Raw genomic sequence first — 20348 nt, forward strand, 5'->3', positions numbered from 1 at the left:
CAAAGCACAGGGTGGAAAAAGTCAATGTCCAGCTAAAGGAAGACAGTGTAAAAAATGTGGTAAATTGAACCACTTCGCTAAAGTTTGCATTACTGGAAAAGGTAAACCCGTGCATGCAGTGTGTGATGTCTCAGATAAAGAGGAAGACGAGCTGTTTATTGATGCAGTAGGAAAGGAACAACCCTCTGAATCTGAACAAGCCTTTGTAGACATATCAATAGGAGGGCAAGGTGTAAAGCTTAAGTTTAAATTACGTTCATAGACACTCTGCCACTAAATATTCACAGGCAAATTCACAACTTAATACCGGGAATGCCTGTTAAACATCTTAGATTCACGAGTACCGATTTGGGTAGTGAACACTTCGATGAATGAAACCTGTTATCTTTACAACGGTTGACAAACACGGAATGTAACTTGAACACAACACATCCTCCAAATACGAACCTGATTGAAAGAAATAATGATAATCAAATCCTTGATGACAGCAACACTCATAACACTCACAAAACAATTACTGTATATTGACAATCATGTTACGTTATTTTTAAAATGTTTCCTTTTCTTTTTCATAACTTCTTTAACACATTACTTCTCTGCTGCAAAGCGCGGGTATTTTGCTAGTAGCTAATATAGCTTATAAGAAGAGGAGGAGCACCAGGCCCTGAACTCAACCACCCCTTGCCCCATTTGGGAAAAGGTACAAGTCTTAAGGGCTCTGGGGATACAAGACCTTTTGTATCTATCCATATTGAAGTTGTGTGCCTATGACTAAACAAATTCCTCTGCTTAATTAATTTGGTGTATAGTGTCCTCCTCTCTACCACTATCACCAGATAGTCTATTCCCATGCCAACCACAGATCCTACTTGCCTGATCAGCTTAGCAATACAATCAGCATCTCTTTTCTTCAAGCACCCCACCCCTGCCAGCACACCACAGCAGAGGAAAGTACTGGCAACCACTGACTGATAGAACATCTGCAGGAGTTTCTTAAATATGTTAAAGACGACCAGCTTCCTCAGAAAACACAGCCAGCTTTACCACTTCCTGAACACAGCTTTTGTGTTCTCTGAGCAGTCCAGCCTATCATAAAACTGCACTCCAAGGTACAGTCCTGATCAAAAGTTTAAGACCACTTGAAAAATGGCAAAAAATCATATTTTGCATGGTTGGATCTTAACAAGGTTCCAAGTAGAGCTTGAACATGCAACAAGAAGAAATGGGAGTGAGACAAAACATTTTTTGAGCATTCATTTAATTGAAAATAACGATTAAATTTAAACAGGCTGTTTTACAGCTGATCAAGATTTTAGGACCACATGCCTTTAAAAGGCCAACTCTGTGCAAAGATGTGGATTCATTGTCATTTTCTGTCAGGTAGTCACACGTTCTGATGACAAAGACAAAAAAACTCTCCATTTTTGAACGTGGTCGGGTTGTTGAACTGCATAGAGCAGGGTCTCTCACAGTGCGCCATCGCTGTTGAGGTGGGACGCAGTAAGACAGTCATTTGGAATTTCTTAAATGATCCTGAGGGTTATGGAACAAAAAAGTCAAGCGGAAGACCCAAAAAAATTTCACCAGCACTGAGCCGGAGGATCCAATTGGCTGTCCGTCAAGACACTGGACGATCCTCGACCCAAATTAAGGCCGTTACTGTATGCTGACTGCAGCCACATAACCATCAGACGGCATCTGAGACTGAAGGGCTTCAAAAACAAAAAACGTCTTCAAAGACCTCATCTCCTTGAATGCCACAGAACTGCTCGTTTGGACTTTGCAAGAGAGCACCAAACATGGGACATTCAAAGGTGGAAGAAAGTTTTATTCTCTGATGAGAAAAAATTTAACCTTGATGGTCCTGATGGTTTCCAGCGTTACTGGCATGACAAGCAGATCCCACCTGAGATGTTTTCTACGCGCCACAGTGGAGGGGGCACCATAATGGTCTGGGGTGCTTTTTCCTTCAGTGGAACAATGGAGCTTCAGGAAGTGCAGGGGCATCAAACGGTCGCTGGCTATGTCCAGATGTTGCAGAGAGCATTCCTCATGACTGAGGGCCCTCTTCTGTGTGGTAACGACTGGGTTTTTCAACCGGACAACGCTACAGTACACAATGCCCGCAGGACAAGGGACTTCTTCCAGGAGAATAACATCACTCTTTTGGCCCATCCTGCTTGTTCCTCTGATCTAAATCCAATCGAGAACCTTTGGGGATGAATGGCAAGGGAAGTTTACAAAAATGGACAATAGTTCCAGACAGTAGATGCCCTTCGTGTGGCCATCTTCACCACTTGGAGAAATGTTCCCACTCACCTCATGGAAACGCTTGCATCAAGCATGCCACAATGAATTTCTGAAGTGATCAACAATTACGGTGGAGCTACTCAGTACTGAGTTCATGTTTGGAAGTTTGATTTCTGTTTTGGGGGGGTTTACGGGTTTTTTTTGGAGGTGTGGTCCTACACTTTTGATCAGCTGTAAAACAGCCTGTTTCAGTTTAATCATTGTTTTCATTAAATTGCATGCTCAAAAAATGTTTTGTCGTACTCCCATTTCTTCTTGTTGCATGTTGAAGCTCTACTTGGAACCTTGTTAAGATCCAACCATGCAAAATATGATTTTTTGCCTTTTTTCAAGTGGTCTTAAACTTTTGATCAGGACTGTATTTATACATCTTGACTCATTCCACATTAACCCCTTCATTGGAGACAGGTCTCAGCGGTGTTCTAGAGCTCCAGTAGTCAATTGTCCTGTTCTTTCTGGTGGGAAAGTCAACATTCTGAAATAAGGAAGTCAGAGCCGAGTCCAGTGAAGTATGATTGAAGTCACCAGAAATGGCAATGAAAGCCTCTGGGTTTTGCATCTGGAGTCTTGCGATGGTTTTGAGTATGATGTCACATGCCTTCCCTGCATCCAGCCTTGGAGTAATGTAAACTACAATGGCATGAGAAAACTCCCTGGGCATGTACTATGGACAGACAGACACCCACAGCTAATAGTTCAATGTCCCCAACATTACATTATTTCCTTAACTATTGCATGCCCCCAAGTTATACCATCTGATGTTAACAAAAAGTGCAAATCCCCAACCTTTGCTTTTGCAATAGCATTTACTTGCCAGCTTTTACATTTGTGAAGCCCAGAATGTAAATGCTCACATCCATGCTTCCTTTCAGACTCAACAAACTGCACTTCTGATAGACCCAATGGTTTTTAAATAGTGCTGCCAACTCATTCATCTTGTTGACCAGTGAATTTACTTTCCCTATTGCCACCGAGAGAAGAGATGGTTTATATTGCGTGCATTTGTTCACAACCTTCACCTTTAACTTGGCACCAGCCCTGCATCCCCAATACCAGCTCCTCAGTTCTTTTGGATCGTGCTGTGCTCTGCCAGGGTGTCTCTTTGTTCAGATTGTGAATAGCTCTTCCTTCGTGTAAACAAAGAGTGTGCCTCTCATTTGCATTCTACAAATACCCATATTGTGAGGGATGCCTCCTTAATAGGAGGACAAGGGGAGATGGCATATGAAGGGCACTATCATCAATGAAGGTAAGTGTGCCAATACCCTGTAGCAGCCTTACATGCCCAAGCCATAACACCACTTCGCTGCCACCATGTTTAATAGATGAGGTAGTATACTATGGATCTTGTGCAGTTCATTTCATCTCCACACTCTGCTCTTGCCATCACTCCAATACATCCATCCATACATGTAAACTTAATCTTGTCTGTCCAAAAGACCTTTAACCAGAATTCTGTGGGTTCTTTTAAGTACTTTTTGCAAACTACTGTATAATCTGGCCTGTTGATGTGACTAACTAGTGGTTTGCATCATGCAGTGTGGCCTCTATACAGTATTTCTGTTCATGAACCCTTCAGCATAAAGTAGTCTCCAACACATACAGTATAAATCTGTACTGATTGATTTGTCAGACAGGAGGAGTTTGATGTTTTTTCTTTACCACAGTGAGAATTCTTCTGTCATCAGCAGTGGAGGTCTTCCTTGGCCTACCAGTCCCTTTGTGATTACCAAGCTAAATAGTGTACTTTCCACTTAACCTTTGGTAAACCCTAAGGTTTAGGTTTCACCGATGTCTCTAATATTTCTGTTCTTGCTTTTCAGCCTCATAATGGACTCTCCGACTTTCACAGGCACAGTTCTTATCCTCCTGTTGAACAATGGCAACTGCAGACTCCAAAGGGTAGAAGACAGCCTAGGTATGTTTGGCTGCACTAATGAAGCAATGAAACACACCTGGGTAGTCAAACACCTGTGACACCAATTGTCTCAAACATTATTGTACCCTGAAATGGAAGGACCCTGTATAAAATGTGTCATTTTCTATATGCTATGACCAAAATGTATGCAAATAGTCTTAAATTAAAATTTGAAATGTGCACTTTAACCACATCCGAAGTATTTGATTTGTAATTTTAAACTGTAGAGCAGAGGGGTAAATCAAGGAAAAATACATCTTTGTCCCAAACATTATGGATGGCACTGTAGGAATACACTGAAAATACCATCTGTAATGTTTAAATTAATGCCCATCACCTGTACCTGTAAAAAAGGTAAATATCAGTGCAGAAATGAAGAAATCAATATATGCATCACACCTTCTAGAATGAGCACTGATGAGGACAGTAAGCAAAAAGACTGAAAGGGTCAAGAGTTTAGAAAGAAAAAGAGGGTTGGTTTCATTTGGAAAATACATGACACTAGAAATTAGGGCCTCTAGGGAAAAAATAGTGGAAGCTAGTGAAAATACTCAAAACTCTGAAATCATTAAGTGTTCAATTTTTTTTTAATATCTGTCTTATAGTAATGTCATTACCATGATGTTTGGCTTTCTGCTGAATATAAACAAGCCCCAATCCCCTTGAAAATTTGTTAAAAAAATGTTATACAATGTTACTATTAGCAACAGTGAGGCACTTTATAATATAAAAGAAAAATCACCATATGCATCTGTCAGATAAAAGTGGTTAAGTAATACAAATTTAGTTTGTAATCACATTTCAGATATCATGAATTGATTAGTTTAATGGTAAACAAACTTGCATTAAGAGTTTCTAGGTCTATAGAGAAAGTGTTATAAAACCTCAGGATCCTTATACCAACACCGTACTCAAAGGAAACATTAATTTTGCTCAAACAGCTCTAGCAGAAAATACCCTAGAGGTGACAATCACCACAGAAAATTACCCCATGTAATCACGTTTAATTTCTCCCGCTAATAATTTGAGGCTTGATTTTACCATATAATTTCCAGTATTTTAGGATGTCAGTTGTATAAGTTGAATGCGGAAAACTCCAAGAGATTATGATATGCTAACGCCCACCTGACAGAGTAACCACAGAGCACACTGCCTTTTATTTTCCCAATGTATTGTGCTTACGTGACCACATGGTAATACCCAAACTATTCCGAAGTGACGTTTGCACAGTTTTATGATTTTTGTATCTCACACCCTCATACACCTTTATCGTAAGAGCATCCCTTATCTATGATGGAGCATTCGATCAGAAAATAATAAACTGGTTTAAAATTAAAAGTTGATGAACTGGCGAAAGAAATTGGTAAATGCGCTGCTGCAAGAAAATTTGAGGTGTCTGAGAAACTGGTGCGAGAATAAGCTAGAAGATGTACAAAATTAAAAATAAATAAATAAATAGTCGTATTTTTAAATGGCGTACAAGTCGGGGTCTGATTTTATGATTGATTTTTTGGGTTTCAAGACCAGACTTATACGCAACTATACATGGTACTACAAAAACTTAACAATACAATAAGCTATTGTACCAACCTAAGAAAATTTGTAATTTCTGAAGAAAAAGGTGTAGTCAAAAGTAGACAAAGAAATTCAAAGTGGTCAGAGGCTGTACTGAGGTAGGCATCTGTAATTTTCAAAAGGGCATGCAGAAGGCCATATCCACAGCAAAGCCAGTGTGTAAAGACAGTCCCATGAAAACAGCTTTAAACATGTGAATTCTCCTTTTTTCGGGGAATAGAAAATTTGGTGACAGATATTGTAGTGTAATTATTCCCTAGTACTAGCACTGCCCTTTGACAGACTAGCACAGACAATCCTCTAAAGAGTTTACTATTTATAAAACTGTGAAATTGTACTGCAACAGACAAATAAAATAATTTATAAAGTTAAAAAACTAGAATGCTTTCAACAATCCTTCACCTTTCAAATTTTAATTAGTAATCTTACCAACAATAACTTAACAGTAAACAGAACCTCTGAATGCAAAAAGTTGAAAAAATTACAAATTAAATATTTTGAGGATCAACATAACTCTTTTTGAAAAGATCTGTAGGAGACACCAGATAGTATTCTTCAAAAAATATGGATATTTTACTGTCTCTGTACAATTTAGAATTACCTAAAATTACAGAATACTCAGTATCTGTTCAAAAGTGTAAAATGTATTTCGAGCTTTACAACACTGTTTAAACAGCCTACATTGAGTGCCTGGAATATGACACCAAACAGGTGGCAGTCCAATTAAAGTTATCAAATAGTTAATGTGTTCTCCTTAATACATAAATACAGCCTAAATGTATTTTTAAGACATTAACAGAATTAAAAAAAAAAAATATGTAAAAGACTTAGGAAATCATTGAACAGTTTATAAACTTTTTTTCAATTCAGAGATTCACATCATATACAGTTATGCTCCTGTTAACATCTACTATCCTCTACATTCAACTTGTGTAATATGCTTTTTTAAAACTAAATAATTACAATACAATTAACAGAGGGTTAGCCTTCTAACATTTAAAACCAGGTACAACAACTTCATAGACATCTTTTTGCAGACAACTGACGGGTCATAAAGCATCATAATCATCATCATCTTCATGTTTCCTTTTTAAGGAATTTGCTTCATTACTTGACGTTTGCGAAGAAACCATATTTGTTGTGATGACAATATTTTTTGAACCAATTAAAGATGGGTTAATGAGTACATTCTGAACTGTATTTGTAGATGTTGCAGCTGAAAAATAAAAACACAATGAATAAACAAACAATTTGCAAAGTTTATTTTCAAAACTGCATGTTGTTTATATTATAAAGCCTCAAATATTATAGAACAGCTTTTTTATACATAGAAAATGCTTCCATACTCATATTTGAAATGTTTTGAAGGAAACGAGAATGATTTAAATTGAACAATCTTAACCAAGAGTCTGAAGCAACTGAGCTTACATCACCTACACTGGTGAACATGAAAAAGGAACAAGCACTGCTGGGGACCAGATACAAAGAAGCACTTTCACAATTTCAGAAAATCAAGTCAGAGGTTCAATCAAATATATTAACATCATTCTATAAAAATGTGCTTGTGAGGAAAGACAATTCAGAAAACGTAGAAATTAAGCAAATGAGATGTACTGCTTAGCACAGCACAAGTCATAGAATAACAGAAGTATCTAGGATGGCAAGTCTGTATTCTTTTTAACTTCACATTTCTCTAAAAGACCTTCTTCTCTAACCTGTGCATTTTCAGTAATACATTTTATTTACAAGGCATTACGTATAAAACACCTAAAAACTCACCCTTCAAATCCACTATCACTCCCATCTCATATTTTTATTTTATTCATGTAACAAAATCAAGCCTTTATGCAACCCATGATCCCTGGTGGCCAAAACGGACTCTAGGGAAATGGAATGTAACCTCTCTGACAAGGTAGTCACCCAAGCTTGTGTGAAGGGTGGAGAGGTACTGTCTAGATCATAGTCAGGCTCACCGCAATATGCAGTAGGACTCTGCAACCAAACTTGGAGAGGGGCTGAGCTCTAATCAACTTTGGAATTGTCCAGTGTGATAAGCATTGGGTGGGTCTGGGCTTGGAAAGTGTATGCTGGAGGGTTGTCTACCTGTAAATTTAAGTCTTTGGGGGGTGGCAGTGGTAGCGCTGCTGCCTTGCAGTTAGGAGACCTGGGTTTGCTTCCCAGGTCTTCCCTGCATGGAGTTTGCATGTTCTCCCCATGTCTGAGTTGGTTTCCTCTGGTTTCCTTCCACAGTCCAAACACATGCAGGTTAGGTGGATTGGCGATTCTAAATTGTCCCTAGTGTGTGTTTGGTTTGTGGGTGGGTGTGTGCTGCGGTGTGTTGGCGCCCTGCCCGGGATTGGTTCCTGCCTAGCGCCCTGTGTTGGCTGGGATTGGCTCCAGTAGACCCCTGTGACCCTGTGATCAGATTCAACAGGTTGTAAAATGGATGGATGGATGATTCAATAAGCAAATCCTCCATGAACTTATTTTCTTATAAAATGGTTAAACAGCAGCAAAAACAAATTTAATAATAAGGTAAAAAATGAAAAATATACAATGTGAAAGCTTAAGTGGCTCACGTTGTGCAATATTACAACTGTAATGAAAGTTTTAGTTAGGTAATTGTACTTATAAGTACAAACAGTTCTACTGGGAGCACTTGATGGACTGAGTGGGTGCATTTATAGCTCTTGGGACGAAACTGTTTCTGAACTGCGAGGTTTGTGCAGAAAATGCTCTGAAGCGCTTGCTGAATTGGAGAAGTTCAAATAGACTGTGTGCATGACTTGAGGCAGTATCTGCTCAATGCTGTACCCCGATAATTTTCTCCGCTCTTGACGCAATCTGCAGGACAGCTTTCCGATCAGCTGCTGTAGAGCTGTGATTCCACACTCAGATGTAGTTGGTTAAAACACTCATAGTGGAATAGTTTCGCCATTCGGTGCACCATTATATGGTTACAGATTGATTACAATCAGATGCCTTAAACTAAAAAATGATATGCGGTTAATGTCAGTGTATTTGATAAAGCCGCGTCAGGGATGATAATCTAAAAAATAAATGGAAGCCATCCAGGAACAGTAACACTGCTTTGACGTTGGGTGCCGGCAGTTTGCAAAAGCGAGCAGAAAACTTGTGTATGCTAAGGTTTGAGCTGGCGTGAGACTGTGCATGGCTTCACGCCAACTTTATCTTTTATACATCACGATGCAAGTGTGAAAACAGGCATACACAACATACATGAGGCCCCAAGACTGGCCAAATCAATCATTTGGTACATTCTTAAACAGAGGGAACTCACTGGTGAGCTCAGCAATACTAGAAGGCCTGAACAACCCTGGAAGACAACTGTGGTGGAGGATTGCTGAATTCTGTCCTTGGTGAAGAAGAATTCCTTCATAACATTTAGCCAAGCCAATAACACTACCGAGGAGGTAGACCTATCATTGCCAGAGTCTACAATCAATTCCAGAGAGCATGAACTGATAAGTTTAATGATAAACAAACCGCACTAAGAGTTTCTAAAGCTATAGAGAATGTTTAATAAAACCTCAAGTTACACCAACACTGTACTCAAAGGAAGCATATTATTCTTATTCAAACAGCTCTACCGGAAAATACCCTAGAGGTAATTATCACCACAGAAAATGAATACAAAAACTTAATACAATATAGTAAGCTATCCATTTAAGCAAAATTAGTAATTTCTTAAGCAAAAGGTGCAGTCAAGGTAGGCAAAGAAAACTTCAGAGGCTGTATTGAGGTATGTATCTGTTATTTTCACCAGGGCATAAAGAAGGCCATTGCCACAGCACAGCCAGTGTGTAAAAATAGTTCTGTGAAAACAGCTTTAAAAATATGAAGTTTACTTTTGTATTGGGAAAAGAACATTTGGTGGCAGATATTGAAGTGTACTTATTCCCTAGTACTAGCACTGCCCTTTGATAGACTAGCACAGATAGTCCTCTAGAGAGTTTCACGTTTATAAAACTCTGAAATTGTACTGCAACAGACAAATAAAATAATTTATAAAGTTAAAAAACTAGAACACATAAATAAATTAATGGATGACCTCAGAATTCTCTCTGTGGAGAAGTATAACTCCTTTCACAACATTTAGCTAAACCAAGAACACTCTCTGGAAGGTATGCATATCACTGCCAAATTGTACAATCAAGGGAAGACTTCATGAAAGTAAATAGAGAGGGTTTACCACAAGGTGCAAACCACTGGTAATACTCAAACATAGGAAGGACACAGACTTTAACTGGAAATAGTTTTTAAAAACCAGTCCAGTTTGGGAAAAATTATGCACCAGAATGACTGACAGAAGAGTATGGAAAAGAAAATGAACGTCACATGATCAGTAGCATACTAAATCATCTGTTAAACATGGAAGAGGCAGTGTTATGGTACAGGCATGAGTGGCTACCAAGTAAAGTGGGTCACTAGTGTTTATTGATGTCATGTAACTGCTGACAGAAGTAGCAGGATGATTTCTGCGCTATCCTGTCTGCTCAGATTTAAACAAATGTTGCAAAACTGATAGGATGATGCTTCTTTGCAGTCAATAGCAGGGTTGGAGTGCCACAGACCTCACCTGACGAAATAGGATGTCCTTGAAGTACTCTTTCCAACTAAACCCCATGGACAATGAGCCAAAACATACTGTGCAAGCAAACTAAGTGTTTTTCAAGGCATAGAAGTGGAATATTCTTCAATGGCCTATTCAACCAACTGACCTCACCCCAAATGGACATGCACTTCAAAGCAGAAGTCAGAAAGTCCTTCGAACAAGCAGCACTTGAAGACAGCTGCAGTAAAGCTCTGGCAGAGCAACAGCAGGGTAGAAACCCAGCATTTAGAGATAGCCATTGGTTACAGACTTTAGGCAGTCATTGACTGGAAATTACTTTCAACCAAGTATTGAAAATTATCATTATATTCATTAATATGTTAGTTTGTCCAAATACGTTTAAGTCCCTGAAAATGGGATAACCATGTATACAATATGTATGTGCAGATAAGTGGAACTGAGCACTTGGCCTTTTAGGAGACCTTGGGGGTGGGGGGATGAGTTATGTGCTGGAAGGTGCTTCCACTGGAATCTATATTATTGTTCTGGGGGAATTTAATGCACATGTTGGTATGAAAAGTGAAACCTGGAGGGGTGCACCTGGGAGGAACGGCCTACCTGATCTGAACCTATATGCTTTGTTATTGGACTACTGTGCTAGTCAGTTTATCCTACACTATGTTCATGAATAAGTGTTTATAAGTACAATTGGTACCAGAGTGCCCTATGGTGTCAGCTGATCACTACTTGGTTGAGAGTTGGATCAGAAGGCAAAAATCTATAATGATATTGTGCTGGGAGCATTTAGCAGATGCCTCCATCAGGCAGATTTTCAATTTGCACCTCCGGATGAATTTCTCTTACATTCTGAGAGAGGCTGGGGACATTGATCCCAAATGTGCCACGTTCTGCGACTACATTCCGAGGTGGTTGCACAGATCTGCAAACATAAAGTCAATGGTGCCTATCATGGTAGTAAGTCCCAAAACCCAGTGGGGGATGCCAGAAGAAAAGGACTGAAGAAGGAGGCATCCTTTTGAGCTTGGTGAGCTTGTAAAACTTTACAGATAGCTAACAGGTACAGATAGGGAAGCGGACTGTGGCAATGGCAGAAGCAAAAATGTAGGTCTGACAGCAGTTTAGCTAGGCCATGGAAAATTATTTTCAGTTGTGCTCAAAGCAATTCGGTCAAGGTGACTCAGAAAAGGAGAAGCAGTGCTTCACCTTTGTGGCTAATAGCAGGGTTGGAGTGCCTGACAAAACAGTTGGGTGGTGAAGAGAACTTCGAGGACCACCTAAACCCCATTAACACACCTTCCTTTGAGGAAGCAGAGACAGGAGATTCTGAGAAAGACGGAGGTAGTTATTAAAAAAAATAATAAAGAAAAGAGCTCTTCCTGTGGCAGGATTCTGGAAGAGGAAGATATTTGCCCGGAGTTCCTAAAGGTTCTGGATGTTGTTGGGCAATCGTGACTGACACACCGCTTCAGTAATGTGTGGATGTCAGAGACAGAGCCTCTGGATTGGCAAAAAGAGGCTGGTGAGGTCCCCTTCTTTAAGAAAGGGGACCAGAGGGTGTATTCCAGCTTTAGGAGGAATCGCACTTCTCAGCCTCCCTGGATAAGCCTATGCTTAGGTTCTGGAAAGGAAGATTCTGATGTTGGTTGAGCCTTGGATTCAGGACGTACAATGCAGATTTCATCCTGGGCACAGAATACAGGACTAGCTTTTAAACTTTTCACGGATTCTGGAGTGTTCATGGAAGTATGACCAACCAGTCTAAATGTGTTTTGTGGACTTGGATAGGGCATATGACTATATCGTTTGGGGTGATCTGTGGGACGTGCTTCGGGAATATGAGGTACTGGGTCAACTGTTGCAAGGTGTTCAGCTGTGGAACACCCAGAGCAAAAGCTTGGTTTGCATTGCTAGCAGCAAGTCAGATTCATTCCAGTGGGAGTGGGACTCTGCCAGACCTGCCTTTTGTCACTGTTTCTGTTCATAATTTTCACTGAAAGAAATTCTAGGCAGAGTCAATGGGTGGAGGGTATCCAGTTTGGTGGCCTCAAGATTACACCTCTGCTTTTTGAAGATGATGTGGTTCAGCTAACCATCAGGCTGTACCCTTCAACAAACACTGGGGCTTGTGGATTAGCACCTTCCAGTCCAAGGTCGAAGTTCTCAGCTATAAAAGGGTGGGATGCCCTATATGGGTTCAACCTCAAGAAGAAGAGTTTAAATATCTCAAGATCATATTCATAAGTGAGGGAAGAAAGAAATGGGAGATCAATAGGTGGGTTGGAATGGTGTCTATAGTAAATGTGGACACTGTACTGGTCAGTTATAGTGAAGAGGGAGCTGAGCCAAAAGGTGAAGATCTCTATTTACCTGTCGATCTATGTTCCAATGCTTAACCTATGGTCACGAGCCGTGTGCAAGTTTACAAAAGAAGTAGACTGCGGATACAAGCTGTAGAAACCAGCTTCCTTTGCAGGGTGTCTGGGCTCAGGTTTAGAGATAGGGGGAGCACAACATAGTCTGCAAATACTGATATTTTCTGTTCGAGTCCTCTTATAATCTACTCTTTAGTTTCTTCTGGAGATGAACAGCCAGTGGCTCTATGGCTGATGCAAAAAGTATTGGTGTTTGTGGGCACACATGTGGAGTGCCTCATTCTAATTTGAAGAAATGTCAGTTTGTGTGATTAATACAAACTGACATTTCTGAACTAGTATAAAGTTGTTCAAGCCATACAGATATATTGGGGCCAAAACTAAACCTACAGAGCGCAGTAAACAGATAATCACAACTAACTTTATCAAAGGCATTTATTTTCTGCATTAATACACATTTAAAACATCTGGTCACTCGGAAGCGAGGGTTGCAATAGGGTAAGATTTATTACATTGAACAGGAGCTGAAGGTTTGAAGATGAGTGTCTTACTAAGGGATGCACTTTCTCAAACCAAGCAAGCAAAGACTTTCACAAGTATCTTAATGTCATTATTCGGGAGTGAAACTGGACTATACGATACACATTATAGTAAGTCTATAGTTTTCTTAGGAAAAAATAGTTATTAAAGGATCCATTAACGTGACTGGGATGATAACCCACTAACATTACAAACAATAGCAACTTGCGATCTACTGGCGGCAGGCTGCAACCCAGTGGTTGAGAAACATTGATTTGTAGTATACTTTAAATGTCAGTGCTCTCTTTTTAAGCTGCTTTACTTGCCTCCAGTTGTGTTGATATATCTGTTATTAAACTACAAACATTCTGATTGTGCATTGGTTAAGGTAGAATCTTATTACCCTGCTCTCTCTGTTTGCAATAACAATGTCACTTTTTTATATAAAAGTGCTCAGTTTCTTTTGTTGTTAAGAAATTATATTTGGATTGTAAAAATAGTTGTTTCTAACAGAAAACTTAATAAGGAAACCTAGCCTATTTGTGATCTATTCTGGAAATCTTTAGTCAGTTCTGACTCTTTTCTAGACTAGTTTATTTCATATCTAACTGATAAAATTAATTTGCCCTCTTAAAACAGCCTTCATAGTTTCACAGAGTGTCCCTGCCGTAACATCTGAGGAAGCATTCCAAAAACTAGTCAGTTTGATTGGAGATAAATTTGATATAATGTTCCTTCTGCTAATTACAGGGAATTAAGATGCCAGTCGTAAGAGGAGTAATGTAGGGCACAGTGATGTAAGCTTTAGAATTAGAGATGCGTGCTCGGAGATGACAATAATGTTGTACTTAAATATTTAATATTGGGCAAAGTTATTATCCATGAAGAAATAATAAATTATTGACTAACTATGATGTACAGGTGAGAAGAAGCATTATTTTCTTGAATTTGGATATCAAAATTATCTTGTATTTAAAAGATTATGATTTCCAATTAATCATAAAATTTTCTTTTCACTTTAGGATGTTACAGTTGGTGTTGAGGACCAATCCACGTCTGGATTTAAAAAACAATTAAAATCTCCAGTTATCATTTTAGAAGTGATTATATTAAAAACCAGTGCAAATACATTTTGCTAATTTTTATTTTATATCACCCACATCAGGAGCACATGTATTTACCAAAGTTACTTTAGAGTTGAGTAAGTTCCCTGCAACCAGGACATACTACCATTTACAATCAGATACTACATCTGCTGCTATAAGCAGGATTGAGTAATGGATTAAAATTGCAACACCTCTAGTTTTCTTATTATAAATAGAATGGGTTTCTTCCAGAGGGGCTTAAAGTGGAGAAAGACAAACAAATTGTGATTGCATTCACTACACTTTTGGCACGCAGACTTATTCTGATAAACTGGGAGAACCCAAACTCTCCTCTTAATTCAGTGGGAAACTGATGTGTTATACTATTTGAAATTGGAAAAAATCCGTACAGACTTTTTTCAAAACATGGCAGGATCTAATCAGTAATATTTTAATATAAGTTCATGAAGCACAGAGAATTTATTAATTTAGGTATGTTTACAAGCCTTAAATTTTACGCCGTTTAGCTTGCACGCTCTCTCTCTCAGGGGTAGGGATCGATCTGTTCTTAACTTAATTTTTCTATTTGTAAAAACTTGATTGCTTTACATGGATTCCAATAAAATAAAAAAAATAAAATAAAAAAATAAATAGAATAAAGGATTTATCAAGCAAGTCTCCTGTAAAAACACTACCTAAACTTTTATGCTTGGCAGATCAGAGAAATTTTATTTCTTTTTAATGTCGTGATTTAGTCCTTTGACAATCTAACTTACAAATTCTCTATTCATTAATGACTCATGCATACTTAATAAAATATGCTGTATGGTATATGAGCTATATATTCTATAATATATCTACAAAATATATTATAATGTTAGAACAATACAGACAAGAACAGGCCATTCCGCCCAATAAAGCTTGCTAGTCTAATCCACTTAATTCTTCCAAAGTCCTACTGTCTACCACACTACTTGGTAACTTATTCTATTGTTCTCTATGCAAAGAAAAATATCTGCGTGATCTTGATTAACTCATTTTAAAGTAACAGTCTCTATTCACTGCACTGTAATTCCTACAATTAAGTTACCTGTGAAGCACATGAAGTTTACTAGCCTACAGTTGCTTGGATCTGCCCAGTCACCCTTTTTTATATAACAGGATAATATCTGCCTACTTCCAAGTCCTTAATTTCCCTAGTGTGAAGTGACTATTTAAAGATATGCAAAAAGGGTTTTATTTATGTACCTGCTAACCTCTAACACCAGAATCCCTGAAGCCTACGAAAAAAGTCATAATGCCGGGCTATCTTAAATTCCTTTGCACTTCCTAATCAACATCTTTGTTTTGCAAAGGTGTCAATCAGCACAAGCAGCCTGCTATCCCAACCCCCACTGATGCAGCTGAAGTTCTCCTAGCTCAAGTCTGTTTATCTGGGTGTGAGGTGTCTGGAATTGTATAGGGTAAATAATAGTTAGGTCCATAAATTCTTGGACAGAGACAACTTTTTTTTCTAATTTTGTTTCTGTACATTACCTCAATGAATTTTAAATGAAACAACTCAGATGCAGTTCAAGTGCAGACTTTCAGCTTTAACTCAGTGGGGTGAACAAAACAATTGCATAAAAATGTAAGACAACTAAAGCATTTTTTTAACACAATCCCTTCATTTCAGGGACTTAAAAGTAATTGGACAATTGACTCAACGACTATTTCATGCGCAGGTGTGGGCAAGTCCGTCATTATGTCATTATCAATTAAGCAGATAAAAGGCCTGGAGTTGATTTGAGGTGTAGTGCTTGCATGTGGAAGATTTTGCTGTGAACAGACAACATGTGGTCAAAGGAGCTCTCCATGCAGGTGAAAGAAGCCATCCTTAAGCTGAGAAAACAGAAAAAACCCATCCGAGAAATTGCTACAATATTACGAGTGGCAAAATCTCCAGTTTGGTACATCCTGAGAAAGAAAGCAAGCACTGGTGAACTCAGCAACGCAAAAAGACCTGGACGCCCAAGGAAGACAACAGTGGTGGATGATCGCAGAATCATTTCCATTGTGAAGAGAAACCCCTTGACAACACCCAACCAAGTGAACAACGCTCTCCAGGGGGTAGGTGTGTCGATATCCAAGTCTACCATAAAGAGAAGACTGCATGAAAGTAAATACAGAGGGTGCACTGCAAGGTGCAAGCCACTCATAAGCCTCAAGAATAGAAAGGCTAGACTGGACTTTGCTAAAGGACATCTAAAAAAGCCAGCACAGTTCTGGAAAAACATTCTTTGGACAGATGAAACCAAGATCAACCTCTACCAGAATGATGGCAAGAAAAAAGTATGGAGAAGGCATGGAACAGCTCATTATCCAAAGCATACCACATCATCTGTAAAACACGGTGGAGGCAGTTTGATGGCTTGGGCGTGCATGGCTGCCAGTGTCACTGGAACACTAGTGTTTATTAATGATGCGACACAGGACAGAAGCAGCTGAATGAATTCTAAGGTGTTCAGTGACATACTGTCTGCTCATATCCAGCTAAATGCAGTCAAATTGATTGGGCGGCATTTCATGATACAGATGGACAATGACCCAAAACATACAGCCAAAGCAACCCAGGAGTTTATTAAAGCAAAGAAGTGGAAAATTCTTGAATGGCCAAGTCAGTCACCTGATCTTAACCCAACTGAGCATGCATTTCACTTGTTGAAGACTAAACTTCGGACAGAAAGGCCCACAAACAAACAGCAACTGAAAGCCGCTGCAGTAAAGGCCTGGCAGAGCATTAAAAAGGAGGAAACCCAGCATTTGGTGAGGTCCATGAGTTCAATACTTCAGGCTGTCATTGCCAGCAAAGGGTTTTCAACCAAGTATTAGAAATGAACATTTTATTTCGTTAGTTCAGTTATTTAATTTGTCCAATTACTTTTGAGCCCCTGAAATGAAGGGATTGTGTTAAAAAATGCTTTAGTTGCATTTTTATGCAATCGTTTTGTTCACCCCACTGAATTAAAGCTGAAAGTCTGCACTTCAACTGCATCTGAGTTGTTTCATTTAAAATTCATTGTGGTAATGTACAGAACCAAAATTAGAAAAAAGTTGTCTCTGTCCGAATATTTATGGACCTAGCTGTATATCATTATCTGAAACACAGTATATACATTTCATGTGTGTTCCGTGGCTACAGCAGGCTGGGTAAATGCAGGATGATGACAGCAAAATACCAGTCAAAAACTGTTGAATACGTAACTAAAGCAGAACATTTTTCTCGTGTTATAGTACTAATGACAAAATGCTGAATTGAACTGTATAATGTGTGAATTCCAAATATCAAATAAACACTTTCACAAAATGAATAACAAAATAAGTGCACCTGTACTCAAGAATATAACCGAAGAAAAACAAATTATTCAAGTTACATGTTGCTGCCAATATGTTAAAACAGAAGCACAAATATCACTCTCATGACTAGTTTAGAGGTAAGAATGTCTGCTTCTAAATCAAGAGGTTGAGGGCTTGATCTTCCCCACATTTAAGTTTGCTTAGTGAGCTGCTATTATTATTACTACTATCATATAATAAAAACATATCTGATTTCAGTCTTTAACACACGTCATAAATTTGATACTTGTAAAAGTTTGTTTTTTAAATTCACTTTTATTCTCTCAGTCACATTCACGTGGTACAACCAACGTGACTCTCCCTCTATGAGTTGATGATGTTTATCTCCATTCTTTTCAGAAGAGCAGTGAAGACCACAGTTGGGGCTGTAGTCTATGCCTGGTCAGAATTATTTGTTGTACCGGCAATCAAAGATACAAGCCTGACGAATGTGGCCATAATGTTTTGAATGGCGGCACGTTTGGAGACAAAGTACATGTGCAATGCCACTCCTTATTTAGGAAAAATCCCAGTCATCCCACAGGAAATAGACTTTCCAAACCTGTAGTCATAAAGCGGTTTCTGGACAAATGCAGAACAATAACAACAGAACTTCTTCATGTCGCTTCGCTGACTAATACACTGCTCCACAGCAACAAAACTTTGCTTGGCAATATAAAGTGGGACGGGAATTTCCACCTGCAGATAAAGTCACTTCAGTATGTGAGCAATTCTCCACGCTAGTGTTCAGATCTAGCAGCAACATGATGACGGTGAATGTACCCAAAATGAAGAAGTCTGTCTGCATTCTCAGTACCATGCACCAGAACGTGGAGATTTGGCAAGATTGTTTTTTCATGCATGAATGTATATGTGTGCGTGCATGAGAGAGGCAGTGACAGATTTGAAGTCATTCAAGTGGTTACTGTAATATAAAATAAGCACTTTTTGCAAAGGTGTAACAGAACAAGTGTGCTTTTATTCAAGAATAAAACTAAATAAAAAAAATTCAAGTAACAAGACACCAAGAAGACATGATTCAACAACATTTGTGTCTGCTTATATCCCTTTCGTGATATCTTTTACAATTATCAAAAATTTTAAATTGGCTGTTAACAGACTCAAATCAAATGTATGTTTTTATTCTACAATAGTATGAATGAGAGCAGCTCACTGCTCAAAACTGAGGCGTCCAGGGTCGAACCCTTGACCTTTTCTTTACCAGTCAGCAGTTCTTACTGCTGCACCACCAAAGCGGTCATATTAAATGTGTGTGAATGTTGCACCCTAATGCGGGATCATTTTCTGCAGTGATATTCTTGAATAAAAGCACAAGTGTTTTGTTATTCTTGTACCTTTTGTAAAAGTGTTTGATAATTGGACTTCAGGCTTCACACATTATACACTTCACATCTACATTTTGTCAATTATTACTAGAACATGAAAAACTTTTCTATTTTAACAATGTATTTACAGAGATTGTTGCAGTCACGGAACACACATGAAATGCATGCATTCCAAATAATATATTATTTACCTTATACAACTCTAAGCAACTCACAGGCAGGTAAGCAGACTTGAGCTAAGAGAACTCTGTGCCCTTTCTGCGTTGGTGGGGGGGATGAGATAGCAGGCTGCTTGTTGCTTGTGTTGATCAACACATTTACAACACAAAAGACGCTGATGGAGAGGTGTGAAGGGATTTAAGGTGGGCCGGGATTACGGGTTTTTTCATAGGCTACGGGGATTCTAGTGTTAAGTAAATGATAAGACTTTAATATAGTACTGTTTGAAGAGACTGCCACTCTCTCAAAGTTAATAAGAAAAAATACTTTGAAAGTTTTGTTGACCAGTGAGGGCTGAGGTTATTGTGAGATTTACCAACAAATTGAGGCAGTTTACAGGCAATATACTAGACTGTAGTAACAAGGCAGTAAAAAAGTTCTTGAACAAAGCTCATGATTACTGATTGGTCAATCCAGGTCACAAGCACCATTAAGTACAATGGAAGCGAAAGTAAATACTGTAAAAGTGACAGAAAGGAAGGTTCTTAAATACAGTTGCTGGGCTCATACTCCATTACAGAATGAGAAGCTCAATAATGAACAGAAGCACTGTAGTCAGGGCAGTCAGTTGAGGTGGACTGAACATGCAGATTGAAGGGTTACATCCTTCAGATGGTTTGGAAGCACCTGGGGTCTGTTACTAAAGAAAAAACAGACTCTTTTCTTGACTATAGACAATATTTTAACATACAGTATATCTTCATATTTTAATTCCAACTGCAAAAAATAATTTGTTAAGGCAACACTTACAACTAACAAGGAATGGAAAAATACTGTTAAGACTTTTAAAAGACAACCTAAAATTGAAAACAGATCAAGTGTATTTTGGAAAGAATAATTAAAGTCAAATTTAATTCTGAGTAAAATACCTGATTTAATTGTTGAAGACTGTGAGGTTGGAATCTGTACTGTAAATCGCTGACCAGAGAGTGATACTGGTGTCACAGGTTTATTGGTAACTGATACAGTCTGAGCAGGATTACCTAATTCATTTAAAAAAAGCAAATCAACAATTTTAAACAGCTTTTAGTG

At 38.6% G+C, this 20348-nt stretch overlaps 1 protein-coding gene across 1 annotated transcript in view; it reads right to left on the reverse strand.

Annotated features, from left to right (window-relative positions):
• Positions 1 to 5520: 5520 nt before the first annotated feature.
• The window catches only part of taf9 (TAF9 RNA polymerase II, TATA box binding protein (TBP)-associated factor), an 80513-nt gene continuing 65685 nt past the window's right edge, over positions 5521 to 20348 (reverse strand). Inside the window, exons 6-7 of the mRNA XM_039765768.1 lie at positions 20186 to 20299; positions 5521 to 7019 (exon numbers count right to left, since the gene is read on the reverse strand). Of these exons, the coding sequence (XP_039621702.1) occupies positions 6853 to 7019; positions 20186 to 20299 (281 nt within the window). The 3' untranslated portion in view covers positions 5521 to 6852. The remainder of the gene's footprint in view (positions 7020 to 20185; positions 20300 to 20348) is intronic.

This window comes from Polypterus senegalus, chromosome 10, assembly GCF_016835505.1.
Source record: "Polypterus senegalus isolate Bchr_013 chromosome 10, ASM1683550v1, whole genome shotgun sequence".
Taxonomy (NCBI): domain Eukaryota; kingdom Metazoa; phylum Chordata; class Cladistia; order Polypteriformes; family Polypteridae; genus Polypterus; species Polypterus senegalus.